This window comes from Engystomops pustulosus, chromosome 2 (assembly GCF_040894005.1).
Source record: "Engystomops pustulosus chromosome 2, aEngPut4.maternal, whole genome shotgun sequence".
Classification (NCBI taxonomy): Eukaryota; Metazoa; Chordata; class Amphibia; order Anura; family Leptodactylidae; genus Engystomops; species Engystomops pustulosus.
The window spans coordinates 61415088-61442489 of NC_092412.1; the positions used below are offsets into that span (position 1 = coordinate 61415088).

Sequence of the window (27402 nt, forward strand, 5' to 3'; positions counted from 1 at the left end):
TAGTCTGAAACTGTAAATAGTATTGGGTTTAATGATGGCAATACCTACACTAAGGCTTCATGCCCACGACCCTGTGTTCACCCCTGCCATAACCGGGCCATAATAGAAAGCTGAGTGGCCACTGCCGTGATTTGACAGCCAGGTCACGGTGTGGTGTGACACTGTGTTCTCACCGCAACATGACCTGGTGCTGTAGACCTCTATTGGGGGCCATGATATGGCCTCAAATTATGCGACTGTATCACAGGTCCACATACAGTCCTGTGCATGAGGCCTACGTATAACTTTGCAAGATGTCTAAGTCTCTATCATGTCATAATAGTTTATATATTTGGATAATGCAGAGGAGAAGTTGGACCTGAACAGCTCAGAATGGGAAGACATTCACGTTATAACAGGAGCTCTGAAAATGTTTTTCCGTGAACTTCCGGAGCCTATTATCCCTTTCAGCTTCTTTGAGGAATTTATATTGGCTGTTCGTAAGTAGATTTTATAATGCATAAGTAATGTACTGAAATAACTTGTATATTATATCAGAGATACTGAAAACTTTTCTGCACTGGAAAATCCCTTTTTTAAAAGAAATCTCACCTCAAATCACAGATTACATCTGCCCTTGGCTATATAGAGATTTAGGGTATCAGTCTTCAATTCCCACATAACCATCATAAAAAATACAGATAACATAAACAACTGAACATTCCCACACTGTGCCACCAGGTCACAGCTTGTAGACAGTACACATGGCTTTAGATGATTTCTCAGTTACTACAGTACTGACCATAAAAGGGTAGAAGTGACATCTAGAAACTTATGGATGACCATTCTGCTCCATCCTTGTGAAGAACTTCACCATCTCCTGGCCACAAATTTGCCAAACAGCTTTTTCAGATTATTTCCTCACTACGCCCCTGGAAATATCACAGTCACTTACAGCATAGTGTCTCCTGAATAAAAAACTATGTCTGGATTGAAAGATACTGGGACTCATTTACTAAGGGTCCGAATCGCATGAATCCGTTGGGTATCCCGACGATTTCCGATTTGCGCCTCATGCAATAGGATTTCGGCGCAATCGCACCGGGTTGTATGTGACGGAAATCGGGGGTGTGGCCATCGGAAAAATCCTATGGATTCGGAAAAGCTGCGATATTTAAAAAAAAAAAAAAGTGTTGCTTGACACGCACTTACCTACACCAAGAAATAGAAGGTGAACTCCGGTGAACTCCAGTGGACCTTGCGCAGCAGCGACACCTAGTGGATATCGGCACACAGACCTGGAGAACGCTGGATCGCGACTGGACCGGGTAAGTAAATGTGCCGCACTGTCCACACTGTGACCTTTGACTATTAAAGATACACAGTAACCTCCTCAATGTATCATAACATATAAACTAAAACTAAGTAAATAAATAAATAAAACATACAGTGCCTATTTAATTTATTGTAGCATAAAATAGCCATATTATGATACTCCATTGCTTTCCTCTGGGAACCCCTAGTATAAAAAGACAGGGAAATAAAAGGTGTAGAAAAAGAGTTAAATATCTTTAAAGGAAATCACCCGTGGAAAGCCACAATTTTAACTAACCATACTTACTGGTCAGTGTTTTCATCCTGAGTTAAGACCACATTTTCATTAGCCTTAAAAATAGGAATTTCCAGAAAAACAACATTTAAAATTATAAAAATTAGGCTCCGGCACTCCTGAATACAGTACACAGGGTGCTCAGCACTGCTCTGCAGACAAATATGCACTCCCTCTGCTAATAATTATGCACGCCTCCTGCATGCTCTAGTCTACACCCCCTCACACCCCCCTGCCTGAAAGCCGGTGACGTCACCTGGGCCTTGAGAACTCTCACACATGTGCATTCATCATCCCCATCTAACCCGGGTGACTAACACAGATGCAGAAGATTTCATAAGAGCCAAGTGATGCCTCGGGCTTCTCGGGGAGGGGAATAGGAAGGGGGTCTATACCAGAGCATGCAGGAGGGATGCATAAGTATCAGCAGAGGGAGTGCCAAGTGCCCCTTGTGAAGTACACATCAGTGCCATGGCCTAATTTTCATAATTTTAAAAGCTGTTTTTTTTGTAACATTTTTTGTTTTTAGGGCTAATGCATATATGTTCTTAAATTTAAGATGAAAACACTGTCCAGTAAGGTTGGTTAAAATCATGGCTATCCAAGTGGTTTATTTCCTTTAAGAAAAATAGAAATGAAACGTTATCAACAATAACTTTATTAGACCACAGACCACAACCCTAAATTAGTACCGGTAACTACCTAGACCAGTGATGGCGAACCTTTTAGCGGCCGAGTGCCCAAACTGCAACCAAAAACACCCCTTATTTAACTTGAGGTGCCAACCAAAAATTCAAGCAGTAACTAATTGCCCCCAGTTCTTCAACAGCTTTCAATCATATTGGCCTCCTGAGGACAGCAACACAGTAGAAAGCTGAAAAAATTGCATAATTTTAGCTTCTTTCCAGTGTCCCTCTGTACACAGAGATTCATGGGGCCAGCAGAAGCTTCTCCAAAGATAATTCACCCCTATCTACTCAGTCTCTCTCTTCCTCCAGTCCCAAGTAGCGAAGTATGTATCACTTTAAAATACAACTTAACACATCTTTTAAGTTGCTTGGAACTGCAGGAAGATTCTTTGAGTCCTGTCTGGTGTGCTGAAGTGAAAGCTGGGTGCCCACAGAAAAGGCACTGAGTGCCGCCTCTGGCACCCGTGCCATAGGTTCGCCACCACTGACCTAGACCATTCACAATCCTAAATTAGATCCCTTGATAACAACCCAGGTCAAATACCAAAATTACCGTGATGCAAACTCCAAATCGGAATCCTTATTTAGTCCTTAGACCACATGCCAAATGTCGTATGAATGGGAATTATAACATATTGATGTTTATAAGTCTGTAAAAGCTTTGACTTGTGAATCACCTTAAATATAACTACTTTTTTGAATAGAAATTCCCGATGTTGAAGAGAAAGTGCAAATCTTAAAAGAGCTAGTGAGAAATCTTCCAGAACCAAACCACGACACATTGGACTACATAGTAAGCCATCTAAACAGGTATGGGTGATTTTTTTTTATATTAAAGAAACTCCACCTGATCAATAATCTCAGCAAAATGAATGATATTTGCATTTCTTTTAAATTTTGCTGGGGTGGGATAGATTGTTCCTGACCTGGTCCTGGGGTTTTCTGGGCTGTTTACTTCTTATGACTAGAATAGATAAATTAGTAGATAAGTGTTTAGGGTACAACAGTCGTCAGCAGGTAGCAACACCTAGAAGTGAATGAGAGCTGCACCTGGCTATCCAGGTCAATGTACTGGATACTGAATTTTTACCCTATTACTTATAATAGAGCTCTATCTTGGCTGCTCAGCTCTGATAGAATGGGTGGGAATACTCTCAGCAGACACACTGCTACTCTACATGTAAGTCACACTTCATTGTCACTTGACCCCATTTGAAAAAATTGGCACCGCCTCCTCAGCTACAAATAGGCTGATCTCAGCAATATATTCCTTGTATATAATTTCATGGACTTATACATGCCTTATGTGAGAGCGTAGGAATGGAGCAACTCACTGCTAATGTCAACCAGAGGCTTAACTAAGAGAGGAGCGGCCCCATAGCTGACTTTTGAGTGGGACCACCCTTACCCTAACAAAACATATCTGTACACTTATACATACATGTACAATCACACACATTTATATACTTACACACACATACACACTAATGCACACATTTATGCACTAATATATACATTCATAAATACAGTATATACACATTATACACATAGATATAGTATACACACATCATATTATATATAAAAACATGTATACAGTATTAACACACCATATACACACATGCAGTATAAACATACATTCATACAGTATACACACTCCATAAATACACACATATACATACCAAACCATATACATGCAAACAGTAGATAAACACACGTGCATACAGTATATACACACTTTACACCATGTACAAGCACTTAAAGCATGTACAGCATATACACACCATATACACATACATACAGTACCGTATACAGACATACGGCATATATATGCACCATATACACACACATACAGCATATACACATCACATATACACAACAATATGCAGCATGTGTATATGATAATGCACATCCTCCATTCTTTAGTGTTGCAGGTCGTATGGCCAGGCCCCCTGACACTGTGGGCCCATAGCGATTCAATGGCTACTAGCTGTATAGTTACGCCCCTGATGTCAACTGTACCAAAGAGAAACATTTTGGACTTTTAATGCTCCCATCCTTCATCACATTTGTTTAGGTAGGAGATGTACTGCCTAACTATAAATGTTCAAGATGCGCCTATTTGTGACTGATATCCAACACCCCGGTCAATGATCCTTACACTTTCCTTCCCCTCTCACCCCCAATATTGTTTCATAAGTTTATTACTATTTGCTATGGTAAACCCATCTGCTTTTATGTGTTTTATGTTTTATATAAGTACATATTCATTAGGCCGGTATTGCATCTAGCTCACTGCTGCCACTATGTGGACGTGTGCATGAAGGTTTAGCCTGTAATTGTTATAATTCAAATCATCTTTATAGTTCTCCGTGATTCATCACTAGAGAATTACTGGCTAACTCGTTTCATGGTTTTCTTTGCTCTGACTATTGTAATATGTTTTGTGCAAATGTGATAGTTCTGTTTCTGTAATCCTCATAATTTATTATGCTAAATAGAATTATACAAAAAAAAGAGCTGCACAAAAATAGCTGAATCTACTCCTATCATTCTATTGCCTACGTCTGCTTAGGACTGGAGTTTTTGCTGAAAAAATATTGTGAGTTTTACACCAAGTGCAAATAAATTAGCAGATTTTTCACACGTCCACTTGTATATTTTAAAGATATATTAGGTGCATCACTGAAAACTTGCACTGAACTTTGCTGAGTGGGTAAAAAAAAGTAGCATATTTTGCGCGTATATTCAAATGCAACAAAAAAGGCGCAAAGATTAGATAAAAAAAATAAAAAGCTAAGATAAATGACCCCATTGTAAATGTTGAACATTTCATTTAGTAGTTCATTTTTTCACGATTATTTTCAGGTGTTTTTTTCCTTTTGGAACAATGACAATGATAGTGGCAATGATAAGAAATCTGCAGGAAAATAGTTCCAGAACATGCAGTGATTTGCGGAAAAATGCCTTTAAAGAGAACCCGTCATGCAAAATAACCCCCTAAACTAAATATATTTTCATAAACTGCCATTAGAGAGCATTGCCTCTATCCCTTCATTGTCCCTCTACATGCCGGTAAACCTAAGCAATGAGGTCCTAAAGCTGTATGCAAATGACCTGTGAAATGTCCAATGAAGCATTAGCATATTCAAGCTGTCCACTCTATTCATGAGTGGGAGGCACAGCCACACCCCCAGTGTATGACTGACAGCCTGTATAATGATGTGAGGCTGTATAATGGTGTGCTTCCTGGTGCTGGTGGCCACGCCCCCTGCAGCCTGTGTGTGCATGTGCAACACCCTCGCCGATGCAATGGCGAGGTAGTGCTTGCGAATACGTCCCATCTGTAGGTAACATCACATTACACTACATGGTCCTTATAGGATCAAGGGGAAATTGCAGTGGTTAATCCTGCCTGGCAAGGCAGATGTTAATGTATGATGTAATTATGTCAACCAATGTCTGTGTTACATCCTGTGCTCTGTAGCTGAGATGTGATTGGAGGAGCAGCCACCACCTGACCAAGGGGAAGTAATAAAACCTCTGGCCCAGGAATGTTCTGGGTCTTTCCAGAGTTCTTTCAGCAAGGATTCTAGTTGAGAGAGATCTTGTAGACTTAGTGAGTGAGTGAGTGAGTAATCTCAGTCTGGCCCATACCAGAGCAGGAAGAGCCTAGCCCCTGCCTCTGAAGAGTGGAGCTATTAGACTAGAGTAGTGTAGTGAGGAAAGGGGTATCATTCCTACCTTCAAGGGTGATACCTGAAGCTCTACAGGACAAGCTGAAGCTTCCTATAAGGACACAGCTGCCACCCAGCCTGCCCTCTACCATCTAGGCTGGTGAACTATCTCCTGAGGCTCCCTCCAACTCACATCTCGGCACCCTACCTACCTGTTAAAGGCACGTTTTCTGCAGTTCCTGCCGGTTGCAATAAACTGTAAGTTGTTTGCTTCAACTTCTGCCTCCGTCTGGTCCCTGCTAATACGGCTGCCTTCATCACCGGCACCCTGTCCATTCCACAGAGACTCACACTCGGGACATTAAGGGGTTGCCCCAGGGAGATCCGCTATAGCAGCCGCTCCCTTATCATTTTCTTGCCAACACCACCCTGCTGGAGACCTGCCAGGCTGTAGGACAGCCCTCCGGTTCCCCGTACCAAGCACCGTGACAATAGCGTGCTTAGGCCGCAACTGCCAGCCACTCCGGTACCGCGGGCCCCGGCTGTCTCCAGGCCTCCCCTTTAAGGCTAGGCCCCGGTGGGGGATGTTGCAAGTGGCGTCACGAACAGGATATTTACTTCTGTGCCTTATCCTGGCACTAAAGACTGTACTTTATTAAGAAAAGACTGTGCTGCCTAACCCTGCTGCCATCCGGGTTTAGGCCCAAGTATTTGTGTGTTTCTACATTGAACTTTATACTGCTGCCACGTGCTGTCGAGCGCCGCTCCAGCACTCAAGAGGTTAATTCCTGCAAGAACTGTGTCAGCTCTGCTACATCCGGCGCTGCTGCGCCTGAAGATTTTTACCTCAGAAACTGTGGCGCAGCAACTAATTCAAGCCCGCCAAAACCTTCACTGGCGGGAAATCCAGATGACGCACAAAGCTCCACCCACGCGCGAATGGCGCGAACCCCGCCTCCTGTGGCGCAGGAAAAATTAGAGCCCGCCACAGCTCTTGGCGGGAAGGACTCAGACTCCACCCCCTGGCCCGAGGCGGACTTCCTGCCCTGCCTCAGAGAAGCGCCAGTTCTCAAGTGGATGTTGAGCGGTGAGGACTGCATCATGTGGGGTCCTCCGCCCTTCCCTCCTGTGGAGCGACCAGACTTCTACGAAGTCTTTGAAACGATGGTGGTCGTCTCTGCACAGCCCGTCCGACGACCTTCCGCTGGACATCGGCTGCATCGAGGAATTACTCGGGCTTTCGTCACCCGGACCTGCTACCAGACGGTGACGCACTACCCGATTCCTCCCGGGCGGATCCTGGTCCCTATCCCGGCTGCCATCCCGGTAGCGCGGGCCCACGTGGAGGCGCCACGTGGAGAGGCCCCGACTCCGGCGGAGCCAACGCCTGGGCCTAGTACGACCGCTCCACCTGCTCCGAGGTCTACCCCTCCGGCTACGCGGCCTGCTAGCCCCGCTAGGGTGGTTCCTGACCCTCCGGTGGTTCCTGCTCCTGTTCCGGCACCTACCTGTCGCCCCAGGAGATCCGAGCCTGCACCGGAGCCACGAGCCCCAGCACCGGCACCTCCGCAGCCTCGAGGCCGAGGTGAGGCCGCCCGCCGGCGACTCCGAGACGCTGTCTCGGACCAGCGACGCCGAGAAAAGGAGGCCCAGCGGTACATGGCTGGTCGATCTACAGCTGGAGCTTGGGTCGAGAAGAATCGCACCACCGGCATGGTCCGGTTCTTCGACAAGCGGAAGGGCTATGGCTTCGCTACCCAGGACTATACCGGACGGGAAGTATTTATACCCCGCCGGTCCGTCAAGAGGCCTGATCTGCCGGAGAGCCAGCACAACCTCAAGCCAGGCGAGTGCATAGAGTTCTCCCTGCAGGAAGGACCGCGTGGACCCTGGGCGGCTGGTGTGATCCGGATCCCCGACTCTGATGAGGACCGCTACTACCCGCAGGATGACTGGTATGAGGACGACGAGTGGCCGGAGTCCCCGAACACCTCCTCTTCCTCGGCTGCGAGTCCCCGGGCGGTGACCCATGTGAATGCCCCATCCACGGTAATCGTGAGTACGGGTCCCATTGCCATCCATGGGCCGGGCATGATACAGGGCGCCACCCCCAACGGTTCCCCTGCTGGGAGCATAGCCAGGTCCCGCGGCTCTTCCGTGGGTGAGGACATCCCGGCTGGTGAGCCTTGTCCGGAGGCTTCCACTAGGCCCTCTTCTCCAATTGTCACCTACCAGTGGGGTGATGACCCGGCCCCAGAAGAACCGGAGCCGGAAGGAGCCGCGGCGCTGCCGCAGGTTCCCATTTATTTCTTCCTGGACCCCTCTGTGGTCCCTGGCTCAGTTGAGCCCCCGGCTGGAACAGCCGACACCCCGGGCGACAGCGCTCCTCCCCCTGAAGGTCCGGAGGATGTTGCTGCACCTGCAGTATCCACTGCTGCCACCGGGTGTCCCCAGCCGGCACCTACTCCCGCTGAGGAAGCACAGGATTCCTTATTGACTCTGGATCCTGTCCCTGTGGAACCCAGCGAAGATGCGGAGTAAGGCCTGAAGGGCTGTCGCCCTCTACAGGTACTATGCCCTATGTAAATATTGTGTATATTTCCATTTTCCCCAAAGAGCCAGAGACAGTCCTGAGACTCTCACCCTTATTTATCTCAGTCAAGAGATTATGTGCTATGATAGCACCCTTCCTCTGCCACAGCAGAGATGTCATCAAAGGACTCTGTCCCTCTACCCAAAAAGAGGAGACCCTTTGCAACTTTATTGCACTTTTCCCCACATCAAGGGCTGTGCCCAGAAGATGGACTTTCCTATTGGAGGCCTTCTGAGAGACTGTTGCCAATCTTGAGGAAAAGTTGCCATGTCTATTGACTATTATTTTGCACTTAATGCCTTCCTTTTTAGGTATGGACATTCTGCTTGCACCTTTTTATGCCTTTTCTTTGCAGGAAAAGAGACATTTACTATCGTGCTACCCTGAGTAGCCTCTCTACCTCTGTAACGTTTGTAACGTATAAGATGTGTACCCATTGGGCTCCTAAGCCAATGTGAATTAACCTGTTGCACACTGTCAATATATGCCAGTAGTATGCATTAACCCTTTCATAGGCTTTTCAGGTTGTAGTGTGGCTGTGTCGGACCGTCTTTTTATGTAAAACACTGACCGCTACCTGATCCCTCAAACTGAGGTTTGCACGTGGGGGTAGTCCGTAAACTGCGGGTCTTTAGGGGACCGGGGGTGTTACACAGTTAGCACCTGGATGCCACCCATACATGGGTAAGGATACCAGTCAGGAGGTACTCGTGTCGCATATGCTCAGGCTATGCAGATAGACACCATATAATTGCCGCCAGGGAAGAAGCGTTGATCGAACAAATATACAGGCCTTGGTGCAAGGAGTGGATTACAGGACATGACACCACACCTTTCCTACTGTACAGTTCGGTTTAATGGCGTCAGCGACCAACTGTCATACAGCTACATTTTTGTCTTAGTCCGACACCAACCCAGGTGCCTGTCTCCAGGACCATGGGCGGTTTGTCCCTACACCTCACATAGCCTGCACTTCCTAGAAGTGCCCTTAGCCCCCTCTATGCCCCAAAACAACTGTAGTCGAGCCGAGGGCGGCTCTTTCAATTGCCCCCGGGGTATGCAACACCCTCGCCGATGCAATGGCGAGGTAGTGCTTGCGAATACGTCCCATCTGTAGGTAACATCACATTACACTACATGGTCCTTATAGGATCAAGGGGAAATTGCAGTGGTTAATCCTGCCTGGCAAGGCAGATGTTAATGTATGATGTAATTATGTCAACCAATGTCTGTGTTACATCCTGTGCTCTGTAGCTGAGATGTGATTGGAGGAGCAGCCACCACCTGACCAAGGGGAAGTAATAAAACCTCTGGCCCAGGAATGTTCTGGGTCTTTCCAGAGTTCTTTCAGCAAGGATTCTAGTTGAGAGAGATCTTGTAGACTTAGTGAGTGAGTGAGTGAGTAATCTCAGTCTGGCCCATACCAGAGCAGGAAGAGCCTAGCCCCTGCCTCTGAAGAGTGGAGCTATTAGACTAGAGTAGTGTAGTGAGGAAAGGGGTATCATTCCTACCTTCAAGGGTGATACCTGAAGCTCTACAGGACAAGCTGAAGCTTCCTATAAGGACACAGCTGCCACCCAGCCTGCCCTCTACCATCTAGGCTGGTGAACTATCTCCTGAGGCTCCCTCCAACTCACATCTCGGCACCCTACCTACCTGTTAAAGGCACGTTTTCTGCAGTTCCTGCCGGTTGCAATAAACTGTAAGTTGTTTGCTTCAACTTCTGCCTCCGTCTGGTCCCTGCTAATACGGCTGCCTTCATCACCGGCACCCTGTCCATTCCACAGAGACTCACACTCGGGACATTAAGGGGTTGCCCCAGGGAGATCCGCTATAGCAGCCGCTCCCTTATCATTTTCTTGCCAACACCACCCTGCTGGAGACCTGCCAGGCTGTAGGACAGCCCTCCGGTTCCCCGTACCAAGCACCGTGACAATAGCGTGCTTAGGCCGCAACTGCCAGCCACTCCGGTACCGCGGGCCCCGGCTGTCTCCAGGCCTCCCCTTTAAGGCTAGGCCCCGGTGGGGGATGTTGCACATGTGTGTGTGTATAGGAGAGATACAACAGCTCCAGGCAGCCATGTTACAGCAGAACATGTCAGATTCATGTGTAGCTGATGTCTGTGTCTCTCACCTGTATATTAGGATGCAGCATGTCAGCAGGTACAGCACACACACTAGCCATGCTTTACTATACATTACACACAGACATGAGCAGGGGGAGGAGAGGGGAGGGGGAACAGCGGTGACATCACTGCCTCTGACCATGTGACCAGCCTCATTTACATGATAAAGAATAGATGATTTTACAATGAATAATGTATGAAATAACTAGATAAAGGCTGGGATGGGATCCTTGTGAGCTGCTCCAACAGGTAGAGGTGACAAGACTAGTGACACAGACCTGATGACAGGTGTCCTTTAACCTAAAGTGTTACACAACTGAAAAAAGCCACAGAAAAAGGACTTTCCTGTGAACTCATTGATAATGTGGCCGTCAGTGTTACTGTAAATTCACTAAAAACACCCATTACTGCACAACAAACATTCCAGGGTAATGACCCCATATGTAGCTAGCTAAGAGCTGGAATTACTAATCATAGAGAGTTACTTAAAGGGTAGAGAAGTGTTTCATTCTCTATGGTACCTTACATAGGCCTGATATATGAATAGTGCAATTTCCCCTCCAAACAATTACACAATATTAAATGACTTTCTTTAGGGCAAACTCAAAAATATAAGAAAAATATTTGGTTGGTTGCTGCATTTTTATATAAGATCTCACTTTAGTCCGCATTTTACTGACATAATCAAAGAGGGAAATTGAAATAGAGGCAGAACAGCTAAACCTTTTCAAAAGACCACCTCCTTGAGAAGACCACCCATCTACCACATCAGATTTCTTACAAAGGGTATCTTGATCCTGCATGTATTATGTATATTGGTACTTTCCTTTAAGAGAACCACTATCAACCCTACCCCCAACCCCCCTGGGGATGAATTTTGAGTATAATCTTATTATCTATCATTTAATTCCTTGCATTGTCATGTCTTGTTCTGGCTGTATGATGCTGAGAAGCAGGCAGGGTTTAAAACCCTGAGATATTCCTTGCCAGATCAATTCCTCTCCTGACCTAAACCAGGTGCCATATATTTTTCCGTTTCCTGGTTCCCAGTCCATGCTGTTTGGTTTTGATATCTGTTCGGATCGTTTCTATATTTTGAAAAGTAGACTTTTGGACTTCTGATTCAGACTTTGACATATTCCTTTGGTTGTGACTTTTGAAATGGACCTGGTCCTTCTCTTGTCTACTGATTCTGTTATTGACATAAAATCCTGGTGGTGATCTTGGTTTGCTGACTGCTTTCCCCACATATTACTTGTAGAGAACGTTACCCAGTTGGGTTCCGTCATTAAGGGGAGTCGTCATAACCTGTTCTGACAATATGCATGCTGATTTAGAATGCTCTGCACCAAATGTGAATTTTTATTTCACATTTGTACTCTTCTTTCTGCCTTTTTATGATCAAGCCACCGTCTGCATGTGAGTTGGGTTCAATAACTTTTTCTTTTCTTTTTGCTTTAAAATGAAAAAAAAAACTAAATTGAAACTCAATTTCCCTTGTGCCAACACAGCAGCTCTCCTGTCTTCACTGCTGTTGGCTCTGAAACTTGCCAACACAATTATGTCACTACTTCACACCTGCCGGCTTCTGCCCCACACAGTAGATGAAAAATAGTGAAGTGGGAGGCTGCTCAACTCTCCTTCAGATGCAGATGGAGAGTAACCTGGGATATGCCTCCTGCATCCCAGGACAGCAAGCCAGACCCCAAAATCCATTAGGAAAATTGGGAAGTATTCTTATATATGTAATTTCTTATCTTGTATGGAGACTGAATATACTTAGAATTTTGCCAGTATGTTTTGTATAAGTGGATCTGTACCCTCGTACAAAGTGTGTGCCAGACTATAATGTATGGTTTATAGTACTAGTCTTCTCAAATGGGAAAGTGACACCTTTTAGGCCCCCTAAGCCACTTGGGCCCAGTTGCAACCACACCCACTGCACCCTGCTGTCACCTCTCTGGACATGTTTTTTCAATAAATACTTTTATACCTAACAATTTAGAAATATCTTTTTTTTTACTATGTGTTCAAATTGTACTTTTACCACTTGGAAGTCCTAGGTTTCCTTTAATGGGTTATTCCAGACTTGGATCACCGGTGCACTTCATCGGTTTGTGACATCACGTCAGTATACGTGGTCATTTGGCCTGGTTGCAGTGTAGTGCTATGCTAGTGAGTTGTATAGCGGCTGTATACAATATGCTCTGTACAATACTGTTTCAGTTAATGCCTCTTTAAAGAAGATTGTTACCAAAGAGAGAGCTCCTGGCCTTTAGCTCTGTGCTACTGCTTCACATTTGTCTTTAGGACAAGAGAGTTGAGAAACCAGCTGACATGTCCAACTAGTGAGCAACAAAGCAGGAACTGGGAATTGCTAAGTCTCAGCAGTGTGTGTCCACCGTTCTGTGTATATAGCAGTAAATGAGATAATTAGGAATATTGGACTAGCTTAGACTGTCTATATATAATCGTGTTAGGATGTTGCTGATAGTTTACTGTTATACTATTAAATGACATCTAGTACTCGGATCTAGGATTGTAAACCACACTTACATATGTTGGTGTGTGCACCCTCTGGCAGGGTCTGCTCTTCTTTTAGCTTTTTATGCTCTTAAACTTATGCAAATGAGCCTTAGGGGCTCCAGGTTCCATAGTTATTAATGAAACCTGGAGCTCCTCAGGCTCATTAGCATAAGTGCTGTTTCTAGTCTTTGTTTACTGGGAACATAACTACTGCAGTCTATCACAAGGTTCACTGTTGACACAGATTTTTGGACATTGATCCACATTTATCAAAACTAGAGGGCGCAGGGTGCGCCAGATCCATAAAGAATGTGTTCTTCATGAATCTGGCACCCCCTGCACTGCTCCGACGGAGGGCACGAACCTTTTTTTGGTGCACCTCTAACATGTGGCGTACAACACAATTCTGTCGGACTATGCATGATAAATGTATCGCACGGTCCACTGTGCACCGGAACACCCATTTATGTGTAGAACTTTTTGTGACATCAGGTATAGTGCAGCATGTGCCACAATTGTATCAAGTGTGCCAGAAATGAGTCTCGGACACTTTTTAAATACATGTGCAAGCAGTTTGTACTAAAAAGAAAGACAGAAAACTGGTGCAGGGGCTTTAGTAAATGTGCCCCATTATATCGGTGTTGCAGTCTCATAAACATAGACCAGGAGGTAGGATTGAAGCAACATGCGGTTTAAAAGGTAAGTAATGCAAATTCTACAGCGTGGCCTGTTTTTTCCCTAGTATTTACTCATCTCGAATAACCTATTTAAAGCAGAACACATAAAGAATCCTGCCTAACATCACATGTGAGTAACAATATTCACATGTTACATTTGCATTAATAGAAATTTACTCTCGTTATCAATGCAATAAAAGATTGAAAAGTTTGTCAGAAGAATGACTAAGCCGGATGGTGGTATTTTTCTGAATAAACACTTCTAACATTAGCCGCCCACAACAATCCCCATAGGGATTCTAGAAATGAGAAGCCATTAACCAAAAGCCCAGGTGATATTAATTTAGAACGAAGGCCGATTCCTCCCGCAGCTGCAGAATAAGTCAGATGTATTCTCATGCTACCAGAATGTGTCTTGTGTCAGAACCCGGAAATGACATACGTATAATAATAAGAAAATTCCCCTTGGCAGTCTCTACACTCCAACATAGGGACTCACTGCCTTGCATTACAAAGCAAATCTATTTTACTACCTTTCCCAACATGAACTGGTAAATGCGGAGTGAATTACCGATCATTTGTCTTTCACTTACATGAATCAGTTAATGAATCACAAAAGATAGTTCTCAAATATCTCTCTTCCGGAAATCGAAAACAGATTGGGGCAGATTTATGAAAAGTGTCCTAGGGTTAGACTGCACAGTCTTATTCTGCACAAGATTCACATAAGTGTCTAATGCTGGATGATAATTCTGTCGTAGTATAAAGACTGTCTAGTCATACTTTGAACCTTATATTACTTGGTTTACTTTATGGGAGAAAACTTGGACAAAATTCTGTCTGGTCAGCAGTATTTTTGGCGCACAGACCTTTTTTGGTCTGAAGCCACGCCCGCTTTAAATAGACCACTCCTCTTTGGTCAAACTAGTCATGGGAGTGCCAGAAAACCTTTTATAAATGTGTTACAAATTACGACAGAATTCTGTGGTAGATAGATTGCTAAATCTGCCCCATTGTCCAACAAAAGAACTGTATAAAATTTACGGTTCTTACAATTGTATAAACTAGCTTACTTAAGGGTCAGGATAGTAACTGATGAAATGTCATATCTAAAGCTGGCCATCCTTTTGTTTGATATATAGAAATTAAAATGTAACAAAAGTGGGGCAAATTATCTACGCCATCTCATGATTAACTAAGGCTACATTCACACCACTTTTTATGTATATGTTCATTGTATACACCAAGAAAACTCCCAGCGTATAAATGAAATATATTCGTAGACTTATACCGGCAGACGGATTCATATTTTTTTTTTGCCTCCATCTGTTAAGTATACGTTGAATAGAAAGATGAAGAAAGCTCTCCATACTGTTCCCTACTACAGAGTATACACTCAGAGAGCTCCCCAGTGATGTAACTGTCCCTATAAGTTACATCACTGGGGGAAACACCCTGAACATCAGCAGCAGCCAATCACCGGCTGCTGACAATGATTACCCCTCTTTACTCTTTCAGAGAGGAGCTGAGGAACATGAAGTTGTATCCCACTGCATAATCAGGGGTACACGTCGTAGCCCTCTGTTGAAAGGGTATGTTGGGAATGCACCTTACAAAGGAGGCACTTAAATGCAATGTGAACCTAGCCTCAGGGTACATTGCCACACAATTAATTTCTTGCTGAAATTTATCATATTTACATGTATTGGTTGAGGTGTGGTTAAAAGTATCTCTAAAAAAACCTCATGTTTTACCACAGAAAAACATGGTTTTGATATGGGGTAAAAGGCTCTGTGGCTTTACATAAAAAGCCTGACCTCGGCACCTTACAGCACTGCTTGTGGGTGCTGCCATTTTCAAATTTCAATTGGTGTTCCCCATAGGGTCATCGGAGAACACCAATTGGTTGCAATGATATCTGGGAAACCCGTTAGAAGCTCCCATAGCTGTCGGAGGCAGACTGTAATATTAGAGTTGTATTTGCAGTATGTTGTAAAAGTAATCAGACCCCCTAAGGTTCAAGTAATCTAGGAGTTTTAAATAATAGTAAAATTTGACAAAAAAATGCTAAAATTTCAAATCAGCCCCCCCCCCCCATTCATTCCCACTAACATTTCCTCATCAGCTCTTTTAGCACATTGGGGCACGCTTACTAAGATGTGCACCAGTTTTCTGTCTGACTTTGGACATTCCTTTCTGTGCAAACTGCTTGCACAGGTATTTAAGAAGTGTCTACGCCACATTTGTGCCACACTCGACTCTTTTGTGGCGCAGCTGCACTTTTCTTCACATGCTCAGTCGGACCGCGCGCCACATTTATCATTCAAAGTCCGACAGAATTGTGTTGCATGCCCCATGTTAAAGGTGCACCAAAAAAAGTGGTGGACGCCACATTCATGAAGGGAGAAATGCTGAATGTGGTGCTCCCGGCTCTATACACAGGCAAACTGGTCATAGTGCACACTGCACTGTTCTTGGTAAATGTGCCCCTCTGTGTCTTGATTTTCGGATCATACATAGTGTAGTTTTAATATGTTTGGCTGACTGCATTCTGAACACCACAGCTTTTCTATCATTGCTCATTTCACAGCACTCCTATGTACAATGCTGAGCGTTTTACACACATTTAGGATATGCAGCAGGAAGAAGTTTAGAAGTATCCAAATCCATATAATACTACAATGCATCTGCCTCACTGAGATCATTTTCTGCCAAAAGTTAGGTAGAAGCAGAATAAATTGGCAGAATACAGTACAGGCAAAATTAGTGAAGAATTGCTATTTTGTGTCAACAATTGTATTGAGTCATGTTCCTCCTTCTTCCTGCCTGCCGGTGTATAAATCTCTCTAGACTCAGGAACAGCCGTAGTAGATAACTCTGACCACTGGCCAGATTGGTCTGTGTGAATCAGGATCTGAATGCCTGAGAAATTAGAGAGGGAAGTGACTGAGCGTAATTCTTCAGCTTCTTCCAATTATAGAGAATGTGTCATTAAAAATGACCACTGTAATCTGTGGTATCTAGAACTTTAGCATCTGATGAGTAACACAGGTGACCAGCACACTGACCTATACAGCATACAGCCTAAAGAACAACGCACAACCTTCTGGATTTATCTCCTGTAGAACATCAAATGTATAGTTGTTATAGTTGTTAACAAAAAAGGAATTACCATACAGTTGTTATAATAGACTAATAATGTGTCCGTTTCCTCTTTACAGAGTCAAAGAACACTCCGAGATGAATCGGATGACCACTCAGAACATTGGCATTGTTTTTGGGCCCACACTGATGAGACCAGAGAAAGAACAGTTTGCCAATATTGCTGCCAATATGGTGTATCAAAACCAAGTGGTGGAAAATTTCCTTACTCACTATGAAGAAATCTTCCAGAGCAGTGAAGAAGACTATAGAAACTCACTCTGCGGAGAAACTGAATGTGTAGCCAAACCTCACATAATAATGTCCACCCCTCTGTAGGAGTCAGATTGTAAACTGAGGAAAACCTTATTGTTGTTTCCCAGGAACTCAGCATCTGGAATGGACATGTATGTGTAGAAGGTACTTAAGGTACAATGACTGTGTTCTTAGCTATAAAGAAATATTTACTGCTTAGTCGTTGGAGCAAATGGCTTGGACATCCGTGTTGGAAGAGACAGTCCTGGCTGTATCTCACACACACACTGGAAGTGATTCCTGGCAAGGCCTTTACCATGTTGAATGCAGATGTTGTAATTTTATGCAATTTCATTGTTTTATTTTTATAATATGCTTAAAATATTTGCATTTTGAAGTTTTGGTTCTGGACTGTTTTTTGTTTTGTATATGGTTTAACAACCCCCCAGCTTTTGTGAAGCTACAACCTCCAGCATATGCCAATAATCACAGGCCAACAAGGAACACATAGGTGCAGATTTGCATGCTGCCTGGGTCAAGCAATACAGGTTAGGAAGAAGAAGTGTGTCCAATATCTAAAAACTTCCTACACACCCTCCTCTCTGGACTGAGCCAAAATGTTGTTTCTTAGTCCTTCAATACAGTCCTGTAGTGTTCTCCATATTATAAGCTCATTTGAGTTTATAAAGCCCAAACATGGCCATAGACTGGTATTCAGTAGTTGTCAAATGACCATTCACCCAACAGGACTCCCTGCAGCCTTGTATCTTCAGTTTGGCCAGATGCATGTATTGTCAATGGGAAAGGAGAAACATATGCTGCCAAATATAGATATATCTGTTGGTGGTTTATTTCCCCAAAGAACAAAATGGTCAGGTTTGTATGGACAACATATATTTCATGTGAAAAGCCACCATCAGTCCTTGTTGTTGCTTGCATAGATGATCGCAAGTGATGATCGCACATACAGGCTACCTATGTCACACAATTTTTATTTCATATATGGAACTTTTCAGTTACGAACTATGGAAATGCAGCTATTTACTAAGTGGTATGTTATTATACCTGGTTTCTAATATATAGTGCCTCCTATTTCCATATTTGTACTGCATTTTCCTCATATTGGATAGTAGCTGATAAAACATGCAGTACATTTAGGGTTTTCATGCCTATCTGATTATTTTTTCATCTGTAATATGAAATAAAATGGATTCTAAGATTAAAGTGAATGTCATTAATTAACCATCATATTACTCTCCATAGTTCAGTAATATTCTTACTATCTCAGCTGAATCCTGAAAAAAAGATTGTCAAGGTTTCAAAATATCACATCTTTACAATTTTACATTCTTTGCATGGTCTTAAGTAGCCTTAATCAAGATGCCAAGGTAAGACAAATATTGTCCCAAAAGGACTTATTTATGATGTTATTGAATTCCTCTTATTTTTTCTTGCAGATTCATCCTACAGGGGGCACTGTTTATTTCCAACTGTAGGCAATTGAAGATTGAGTTGAGGCAAGGTTGTTACCTATTTCCTTGGGGGGGGGGGGGGATTTTACCAGGTTGGAGGTTTGACCTTTGTGGCAAGATTATAGTCTCCAACTAGAACTGTTGTTAAAGCGGCAAAAAATGTGTCCCATTCTAGAGCCACTACCAGTACTGTATGTATCCTGGATTTTGTTATTATAAGGCCTCTACAGAGAAGCTCTCATGACCATAGGGTCAGTGACTTTGGTGGATCCAAAGTTACGTCCCATATATAATAACAGATATGATAAGGATAACTTTGCTCAGAAGCAGGGAGGCCGTTGTATTTCTACTAGTTAGAAAACGCATGGAGATCTATAGTGAAAGGTTGATCATTTTGGCCAAGTAAAATAAACCCACTTATCAACAGGGTAAATAGTACAGAGGTCAATAGTGTGTGAAAGCTATATAGAAACACAATGAGGAACATTTGCTAAGGACCCTGCGCCAGTTTTACTTCTAGTGCAAACTGCTTGCATAGATATTTAAGAAGTGTCCAATTGTGTCGCATGCAACCATTTTGTGGTGCAGCTGCAGTAGTCAACATGAGACACAAATTAGGGGGCGTCCCGGTGCTGTGTTCAGGTCCGAACAGGGACAGGTGGGCGTGCCCAGAAACCTCGCCCCTCGAAAGCTGAATGCAGAGTGCACTCAATTAGAGGGATCTAGGCGAGGCAGAAGGCTGTGGAAGTATGTGTGTAGGTTTTAATGGTAAATTGGATAATATACACAGTAAAATCACAATGTTTTCATCATAAACAGTTTATTAATACAAAATATATGAGTTAATAATGGTGGGTATTTGCATTCCACAGAAAAATAATCTAATCTAGGTTAAAATCTGGAATCTGGATTATTTTTTGCAAATATAAGGTTTTTTGTCATTATTAGTACATTGTTTTTACCGTATATCTAATAAAATAACAAATACAACAATAAGTTGTTAATCACATATGGATTTACATTTACTAACAGGTATTTATGAAAATTATACATGCAACTTTACGATGCATATATATTCAGTATAAAACAGAAATATTACATAAAATACATAAATAATGTACAGATAAAAATGTTAGGACAAAACATTTTGCACCGATTACAACTTTGTGTCATTTTAATTACACATATTTTAATATAAGAAATTATTTAAAGGAAATCTACCATTTTATTTATGTATGATGAAGCAAACATACCTTGATAATGCTGTAGCTACAGTGATGCAGAAACAAGGAGCTACATAGCCTCAAAACCAAAACCACTTGGTTTAGGGATTGAACAAGATATGTTTCTGCATCAGTGTAGCTACAGCATTCATAATGCATACAAACAAATTGTAGATTTCCTTTCATCTATATATCTACTTTACTGGGATAATGGATAATTTACTTATGTGGTTTCCATTACCGACTACTAACGCCAGTTTCTGATTACTGTGTAACACCCATATCTGCAACATACATAGGTATACTGGACCCTATATCAAAGGTCAGGATTGACCATATTCTTGAAGAATGTGTAGTCTTCCGGCAATGTTATGTTTGTTTAATCTTTTCTCAGCAACTGTCCACGACTTTCATTAAAGTATGTGACATCAAAAGGACCCAACCGGGAACTGATGTTATGGAGCCTAAATGACAATACTGTCTGTATATAAAAATATAAAGTTTTATTGATATGCATTAAAAACATTTAAAAACATGCCATACATCCATCAATTGGATGCAGACCACCAATAGCCCCTAATGCGGGCTGGCTGGTGTGCTCACTCCCCTGCGACCTGACCCATCAGGTAAAGTTATTTGGCTCTAGTGATTTGTTACATTGCATGGTACCCTTTGTATGCTTGTACTATTTCCTGTGGGTCACTCTATTTGTCTGCATTTGGACTGTAGGGGGGAGTGAGCACACCAGCCAGCCCGCATTAGGGGCTATTGGTGGTCTGCATCCAATTGATGGATGTATGGCATGTTTTTAAATGTTTTTAATGCATATCAATAAAAGTTTATATTTTTATATACAGACAGTATTGTCATTTAGGCTCCATAACATCAGTTCCCCGTTGGGTCCTTTTGATGTCACATACTTTCAGTTTCTACTGATGTGAGAGCCGTGTTTATTAAGGGTTAGACAGTCTGTGACACAGTATAGAATATATAGACTTTCATTAAAGGAAACCTACAAACATGGAGTAGCCCGGCCGAGCATGGGGGCCTAAAGCTACACCACAACCCTGTAGCCTCTGAAGCCTTACTTCGTGATGCGGACCCACAGTGCTCTTCTTATATAGCTTTATCTCACTTGCTGCTACATCCAGTACCATTCTTGTTGCTGCCCCCAATATTCTGCCTTTTTGGCTGCCCACTTCTTCAATAAGGCAGATGAAGGTGCAGCTGTCTTTCTACACATGTAAGGTGAAAAGACGTCATCAAGGACAGTAGACATTTAAATCAAAGAAGACATCTGGTTTCCAAGAGTAAATAAATGTCCTATCTTTTAACGGAATATGGCGCCGGGCTCTATGTTAAGCTATGGAGATAAGCGTGGGTGAGCGGTGCTCTCCCCCTCCTCCTTCTCTCCCTGGCACTGCCGTGTGCCTGGCGTGCTATGGTGAATGTAGCCTTAGTTGAATGAATATTATCTACATTGTCATTATAGATTTTTGTGACTTTAGAATTTCCCTAAGAGGAAACTAAAAACCCAGTAAATGAGGTTAAAGAAATGATTATAATTTACTTATTTATCAGGACCAATATGTACATTGAATAATAGTTATTTAATATGGCATTCTATGGGGGAGATTCATTATAGCTTCTCTGACAGTTTTGTGGCAGAGCAACCATATAAAGCTCCTCTCCCTGCTGGTTTTGGAGTTTCTTCAATCTGCCGCCCTTCCCCCCCCCCCATGGACGACCGCCCTGTCATATTCACTATAGTCTCCAGCAATTTTTAGTCCAGATAAGTGGCGTTTGCACCCATATTCAATAAAAGGGACTATGCCTCTTAGTGTATATAGATGCCAGACCAATGGCAGGGGGAGTTTTAAGTTTTAAAAGGCATTTTAAACCCCAGTCTTAATGAATCTCCCCCTATGTGTCCAGTGCAATTTATTTTAGAACAAGGCCTAGTGTGAGGGATGTATCCCGGAGCTGTGTGTCGGACACTGTGATTAGTAGTACCGGTGCATTTCAAAGTACAGTTCTGGCTCTCTTCCTCTTCACATCGTACACAGCAGGCTTCAGGTACAATTGATGACTCAGTAGGCCTCATTACAGGTGAGAACGACAGGGAGTACAAAGAATGCTGGTGGAAATGGTGGTGGACTTCTGTAAGCACAGGCCTCCTTCTCAACCGGTGGTTATCCAGGGGACAGACATTGAGGCAGTGAAGTCCTATAAGTACTTGGTTGTCCTCCCCAACAATAAACTGGAGTGGGCAGAGAACATAAATGCACTTCACAGGAGGGGTCAGAGCAGGCTACACCTGCTGAGGAGGCTGAGGGCATTCGGAGTGCGGGGGGCTCTTCTTAAGACCTTCTTCAACTCTGTAGTGGCACCAGCCATCTTCTTTGGCATAGTCTGTTGGGGAAGCAGCATCTCAGCTAGGGAGAGGAGCAGACTGGACAAACTGATAAGGAAAGCCAGCTCTGTCCTGGGGGGTCCTCTGGACACAGTGCAGGTGGTAGCTGAGAGGAGGACACTGTGTAAGTTGAAGTCTATTCTGGAGAATAGCTCCCATCCCTTGCATGAGACTGTGGTGGCATTGGGGATCACCTTCAGTGACCGACTGCTTCACCCCAAGTGTGTGAGAGAGCGTTATCGTAAGTCATTCCTCCCCGCTGCCATCAGGCTGTTCAACAAACAAGGTCCAAACACAAGTAACCCGCCCCCCCATCTAACCAGTCCCTGCAAGTCCCATCCACAGACTAAACATCAAACTGCCGATCATTGCTTGTCTTCTTTTTTTTGTCTTTTTATCCTTTTTCTTCTTTTTGTTCATGTATCCCTAATATTATTGTTCTGTCATTGTTTGTACTGTTCTCTCTCTGCTGCTGTAACGCTGTGAATTTCCCCACTGTGGGACTAATAAAGGATTATCTTATTCAGTTGCATAGGTAGCAAATGCACATGAGCTCTTATGCCGGAAGTTGTCCAAAGAGCCTTCTGTCATAGATAAATTAGGATTATAAACAGTAACTGGGGATGGGGGCCTACTTTAGACTGGAAGGCAAGCAATTTTTTACTTTCCGCTTATATAGAAATTAGGCTCATACACTTTTTAACATTTTTTGTTGAACAATAGCTAGTAAGTTAATAGTGGATAAACCTACAAAAATACTGTAGAGTAAATTCTAGTCCAAATTGATAAAATCTCCTTTTCTAAATCTGTTGCAGAAAACTTGCATCATTTTGAAATTGTGTAAAGGTTAAATAAACAATAGTCGAATAAGAAAATTGTTCCTTCTATAGAATCATTGCAATAAGATATCCATTAAAAAAAATGTGTGTGTGCGGGGATAATATAAATTTTTTAATTTTTGAAAAAAAACTAAGTTATGTAATTACATGTTTTTCGAGTATCATAGGATCTGCTTCCATATTGGACGCATGTAGTGCTTGTATTTCTGTATCTTGGGTGATTCTTAGATATACAAAATGTACATATCACTGCTTGAATATGTCTCCCTTCTTGGTGCGTAAGTGGAGGACCACCCCCTATCTATGCTGAAAGAACGTACTTGGCACTTATTGGATTCAAACAAGGTGAGTATTTTTTATTTAGGTCGGTTCCACACTTGCGAGTGTGATGCGATGAACTCGCAACACACTCGCAACGCATGCAGCCGGGAACGCACGGCCCGAACGCTGCACACTGGGAGTGAACTCAGCATATCAGTTTACTCCCCCGGTAAAGCGTTCTGGCCGTGCGTTCCTGGCAGCATGCGTTGCGAGTGTGATGCGAGTTCATCGCATCACACTCGCAAGTGTGGAATGGGCCTAAAAGAGGATCTTTCACCACCGCACTATATGGAGGTTCCATACCAATCTGTAGGGGCTGCTACACAGATTCAGGGGCGCGTTGAATTTTCTTATGTATATATTAAACGTGAAAAGTATTTCCATTCCATTCACGCAACATGAAATCTAGGCTGTATTTATACGAATGTATGTCCGCCTGGCTGTAGCTGGGTGGGCATAAGTGAGCCGCGCTGAAAAGAAGGAGGGGCCACCCCTCCTCTCTCCATTAAAAATAATACTGTACGGCTGTAAATACGGGCAAAGATAGAGCATGCTCTATCTTTTTGCGGCTACGGAGTGGTATGCTGAGCACACGTTGTGCTCACAACACTATTCTGTGCGTCTAGTGCCGTCTATGGGTGCTTGCAGCCATACATACGTCCTGCTCACGTTCGTCTGAATGCAACTTTACATGGTATTTGTATTAACATCGCATTTGCACTGGAGTTTGCCTTGCGTTTGAGGTTACATGGCATTTGCGTTGACATAGTGCTTGTGTGGTGTTTCGGTGGAGCGTGCCTTTACCTGACATTTGTGTTGTGTTTATGTTAACATGGCACTTGCGTTTATGTAGCGGTTGTGTCGTGTTTATGCTTTCGTGGGGCTTGTGTATATTTTACATTTTCATGCCATTTGCGATTACCTCATGTTTACGTGGAATTTGCATCACGTTTACGTTTATGTAGCGTTTGCGTCTCATTTGATTTTATGGTTACGTGGGCTTTGAATCACGTTTATGTGGCATTTGTGTCGCATTAATGCTTCCGTTTACATGCAGTTTGCATTTACGTCATGTTTGTGTTTTACACTGTGCCTGTATCGTGTTTAAGTTCACATGGCTTTTGCGTGGCATGTGCATTTATGTGCCATTTATGTGTGTTTACATGTTGTTTGTGTCGCATTTACACTTACGCAGCATTTGCATCGCATATCTGTCTAAGTGGTAATTGCATGTAGCTACCTTGCAACACATTTACATTTAAGTGGCATTTGCTTTTACATTTACATGGTGTTTGTGTGCCCCTTTCGTTTATATGCCACTGTGTTTGTATCACTTTTGCATTTAGGTGGTGTTTGTGTAGCGTTTGTGCTTATGTGGGGTTTGCGTCGCATTTGCGCTAACATAGCAATTTTGTTCAAGTGGTATTTGCATCACATTCATGATTTTATGTTGTTTACATTGCATTATGTTGCATTTACATGGTGTTTGCATTTACATTGGGTTTGCGTTCAGTTTACATTAACATGGCGTTTACATTATGTTTGCTTTTATATGGCACTTGTCACTTGCGTTCACATTTACACTGCGATTGTGTTCCATTTGCGTTTACATTGAGTTTGAGTTTATATTTACATTGCATTCATTTTGCATGTTTACACTATTCTCATGTTTCATCCATTACATTTGCGTTTCCCTCACGTTTGCATTGCAATTTGTAACATAGAATTTTTGTAAACACAGTGGAAACACAATGTTAACTGAATATTAGCAGAATCTTAATTCACTGGGGCACTTTTACTAAGGGCCGTGCACCAGTTTTCTGTCGGACTTTGCACTTTCTTTTAGGTGCAAACTGCTTGCACAGGCATTTAAGAAGTTTCTGCACCACATTTGTGTCATGTGACCGTTTGTGACGCAGCTGCACTAGGCATCATGTAACTATCTGCACTGAAGGGGACCTTCCGGTGCTCAGTCGGACCATGCGCCTGATTTAACATGCCAAGTCCGACAGAAATGTGTTGCACGTCCCATGTTAAAGGTGCACCAAAAAAACTGGTGCACTCAGGGAGCTCCAGATTCATGAAGAACGGGCACTAGAAACCTGAATCTGGCGCCCCCTGCACACTACACAGGTAAACTGCACATAATACAGACTGCACTGTTCTTAGTAAATGTGCCCGAATGTATGAACACAGCATCTAGATGAGCATAGACAGATCACACACTGCCTGTCACTGATTGGACAGTATGAAAGAAGATTAGCATATCACACGCCTCCAGCCCCTGCTCCTCCTCTTTGACAGAACACAGATTACAATGGTCCTATACTGAGACTGATATCTCCGCAACCACAGGGACCAGAAAGAAAATTTAAAGTGTCCCTGAATCTGCAGCCCCTACAGAATGTTATGTTAATCTCCACATTTGTGAAGTGGTGAAAGATCCTCTTAAAAGGAAATCAGCAATAACATACAAGGTCATTTCTGTAACGCCAATGTCCAGGGACCTTCTTATTGTAGGGAAAAAGACTTAAAAAATTATTGGACACGGCAGCCCTGGAGCGCCCAAGGGAGGCGGAGAACAGCTCGGGCGCTCACTATATGGATAATTACACATGGGCCTCATACCTGGGAATGGGAGGTAGGAGGAGGGGAGAAGCGCCCCTCGAGCTGCATGATTAAGCATATTGTGAGCGCCCAAGTGATCGCTGCTGAAAACCCCTGTATAGCATTGGTTGAAATACTTTCATTTTCAGTAATGTAATCCAATACAGCTTCAATATTGATGTTTTGGTTATTACAGACCTTCATCAGATGTTGCGTTACTGATGCATGGAATGGACCTCTTATGCATTAAAGAATAATTGAAGCTTCTTTCCTACAAATTGTAAGTATCTTTTGTCGCTGAGCCCTGAACTCACTAGTGGTAACCAAGTCAAAGCCATTCCATTCCACAGTAACGCAGGCAATCTGAATCTGATAAAGGTCTGTAGTAACCAATACATCAATATTGAAACTCTATTGACTTTGCCGTAAATTTAAAAAACAATACTCCCTTTGTTCCCATGAATGTCCAGTACAGTCTTTTTTGGGTTATCCTTAGAACTGCACCACATTTATGAGCTCTTCTGGGGGATGTAATACTGGACAAGTTTCAGACTGGTTCGATGTGTTTCCCCACGTCATCTCAGCAGTTTCTGGGACATCTGTAGTGTCTCTATGGCAGTTAGAGTACCGATGATTCATATGCTGAGAGAAGGAGCCAGAATGGGAGAATCTCTTGCCACATTTATCACAGCGGTATGGCTTCTCTCCGGAGTGCAGGCGAATATGCTCAATGAGGTGATGCTTGTGCTTGAAGGCCTTGTTGCAAACTTCACATTGGTGCGGCCTGTTTCCTAGATGTATGAACGTTGTACCAGTTACTGTTGAAGTTCACAAAATTAAAATAGCTTTTCACTTAGATAAAATAATCTTCCAAAAGACCAAAAGTTGGATAAAAAATTTAATGGGGAAAAAGTTGGTAAAATAACATATAGGCTTATAGGGGCATATTTATCATACGCCGGTGCTCGTGCACCTGCATGGCGTAGAAACGCAGGCGGAAAATTTTCACATGTGAAAAGTCGCCAGCTGCAACAAGTGCGCAGGCATGGGGACAGTAACACCACACAAAGGCCCACTCCCGGCCGGCCGTTCCCCCCTTCATGCCCGTTCAGGCCCCACTGGTGTGAAGCTGGCGGATTGGGCTAAATAATCACAAGTGTTAGCAATAACCTGGAATTTGCGTTCATTTCAGGGTTTCTGACGTGGCACAGAGGCCCTGATAAATATGCCCAATAGGGTGTAACTAGAGTCGTCTGGTC

General features: G+C 43.2%; 2 protein-coding genes across 5 annotated transcripts in view; one reads left to right on the forward strand and one right to left on the reverse strand.

Annotated features, from left to right (window-relative positions):
- Window positions 1-17665, forward strand: part of ARHGAP9 (Rho GTPase activating protein 9) — an 80101-nt gene extending 62436 nt beyond the window's left edge. For all 4 annotated transcript variants that reach the window (XM_072134892.1, XM_072134891.1, XM_072134893.1 and 1 more), the window contains 3 exons: window positions 345-479; window positions 2982-3087; window positions 17094-17665. In XM_072134892.1, the coding sequence (XP_071990993.1) occupies window positions 345-479; window positions 2982-3087; window positions 17094-17352 (500 nt within the window). In that variant the 3' untranslated portion in view covers window positions 17353-17665. The remainder of the gene's footprint in view (window positions 1-344; window positions 480-2981; window positions 3088-17093) is intronic.
- Window positions 17666-23832: 6167 nt separating this feature from the next.
- The window catches only part of LOC140117801 (uncharacterized), a 63134-nt gene continuing 59564 nt past the window's right edge, over window positions 23833-27402 (reverse strand). The window contains exon 7 of the mRNA XM_072134895.1: window positions 23833-26934. Coding sequence (XP_071990996.1) covers window positions 26636-26934 — 299 coding nt within the window. The 3' untranslated portion in view covers window positions 23833-26635. The remainder of the gene's footprint in view (window positions 26935-27402) is intronic.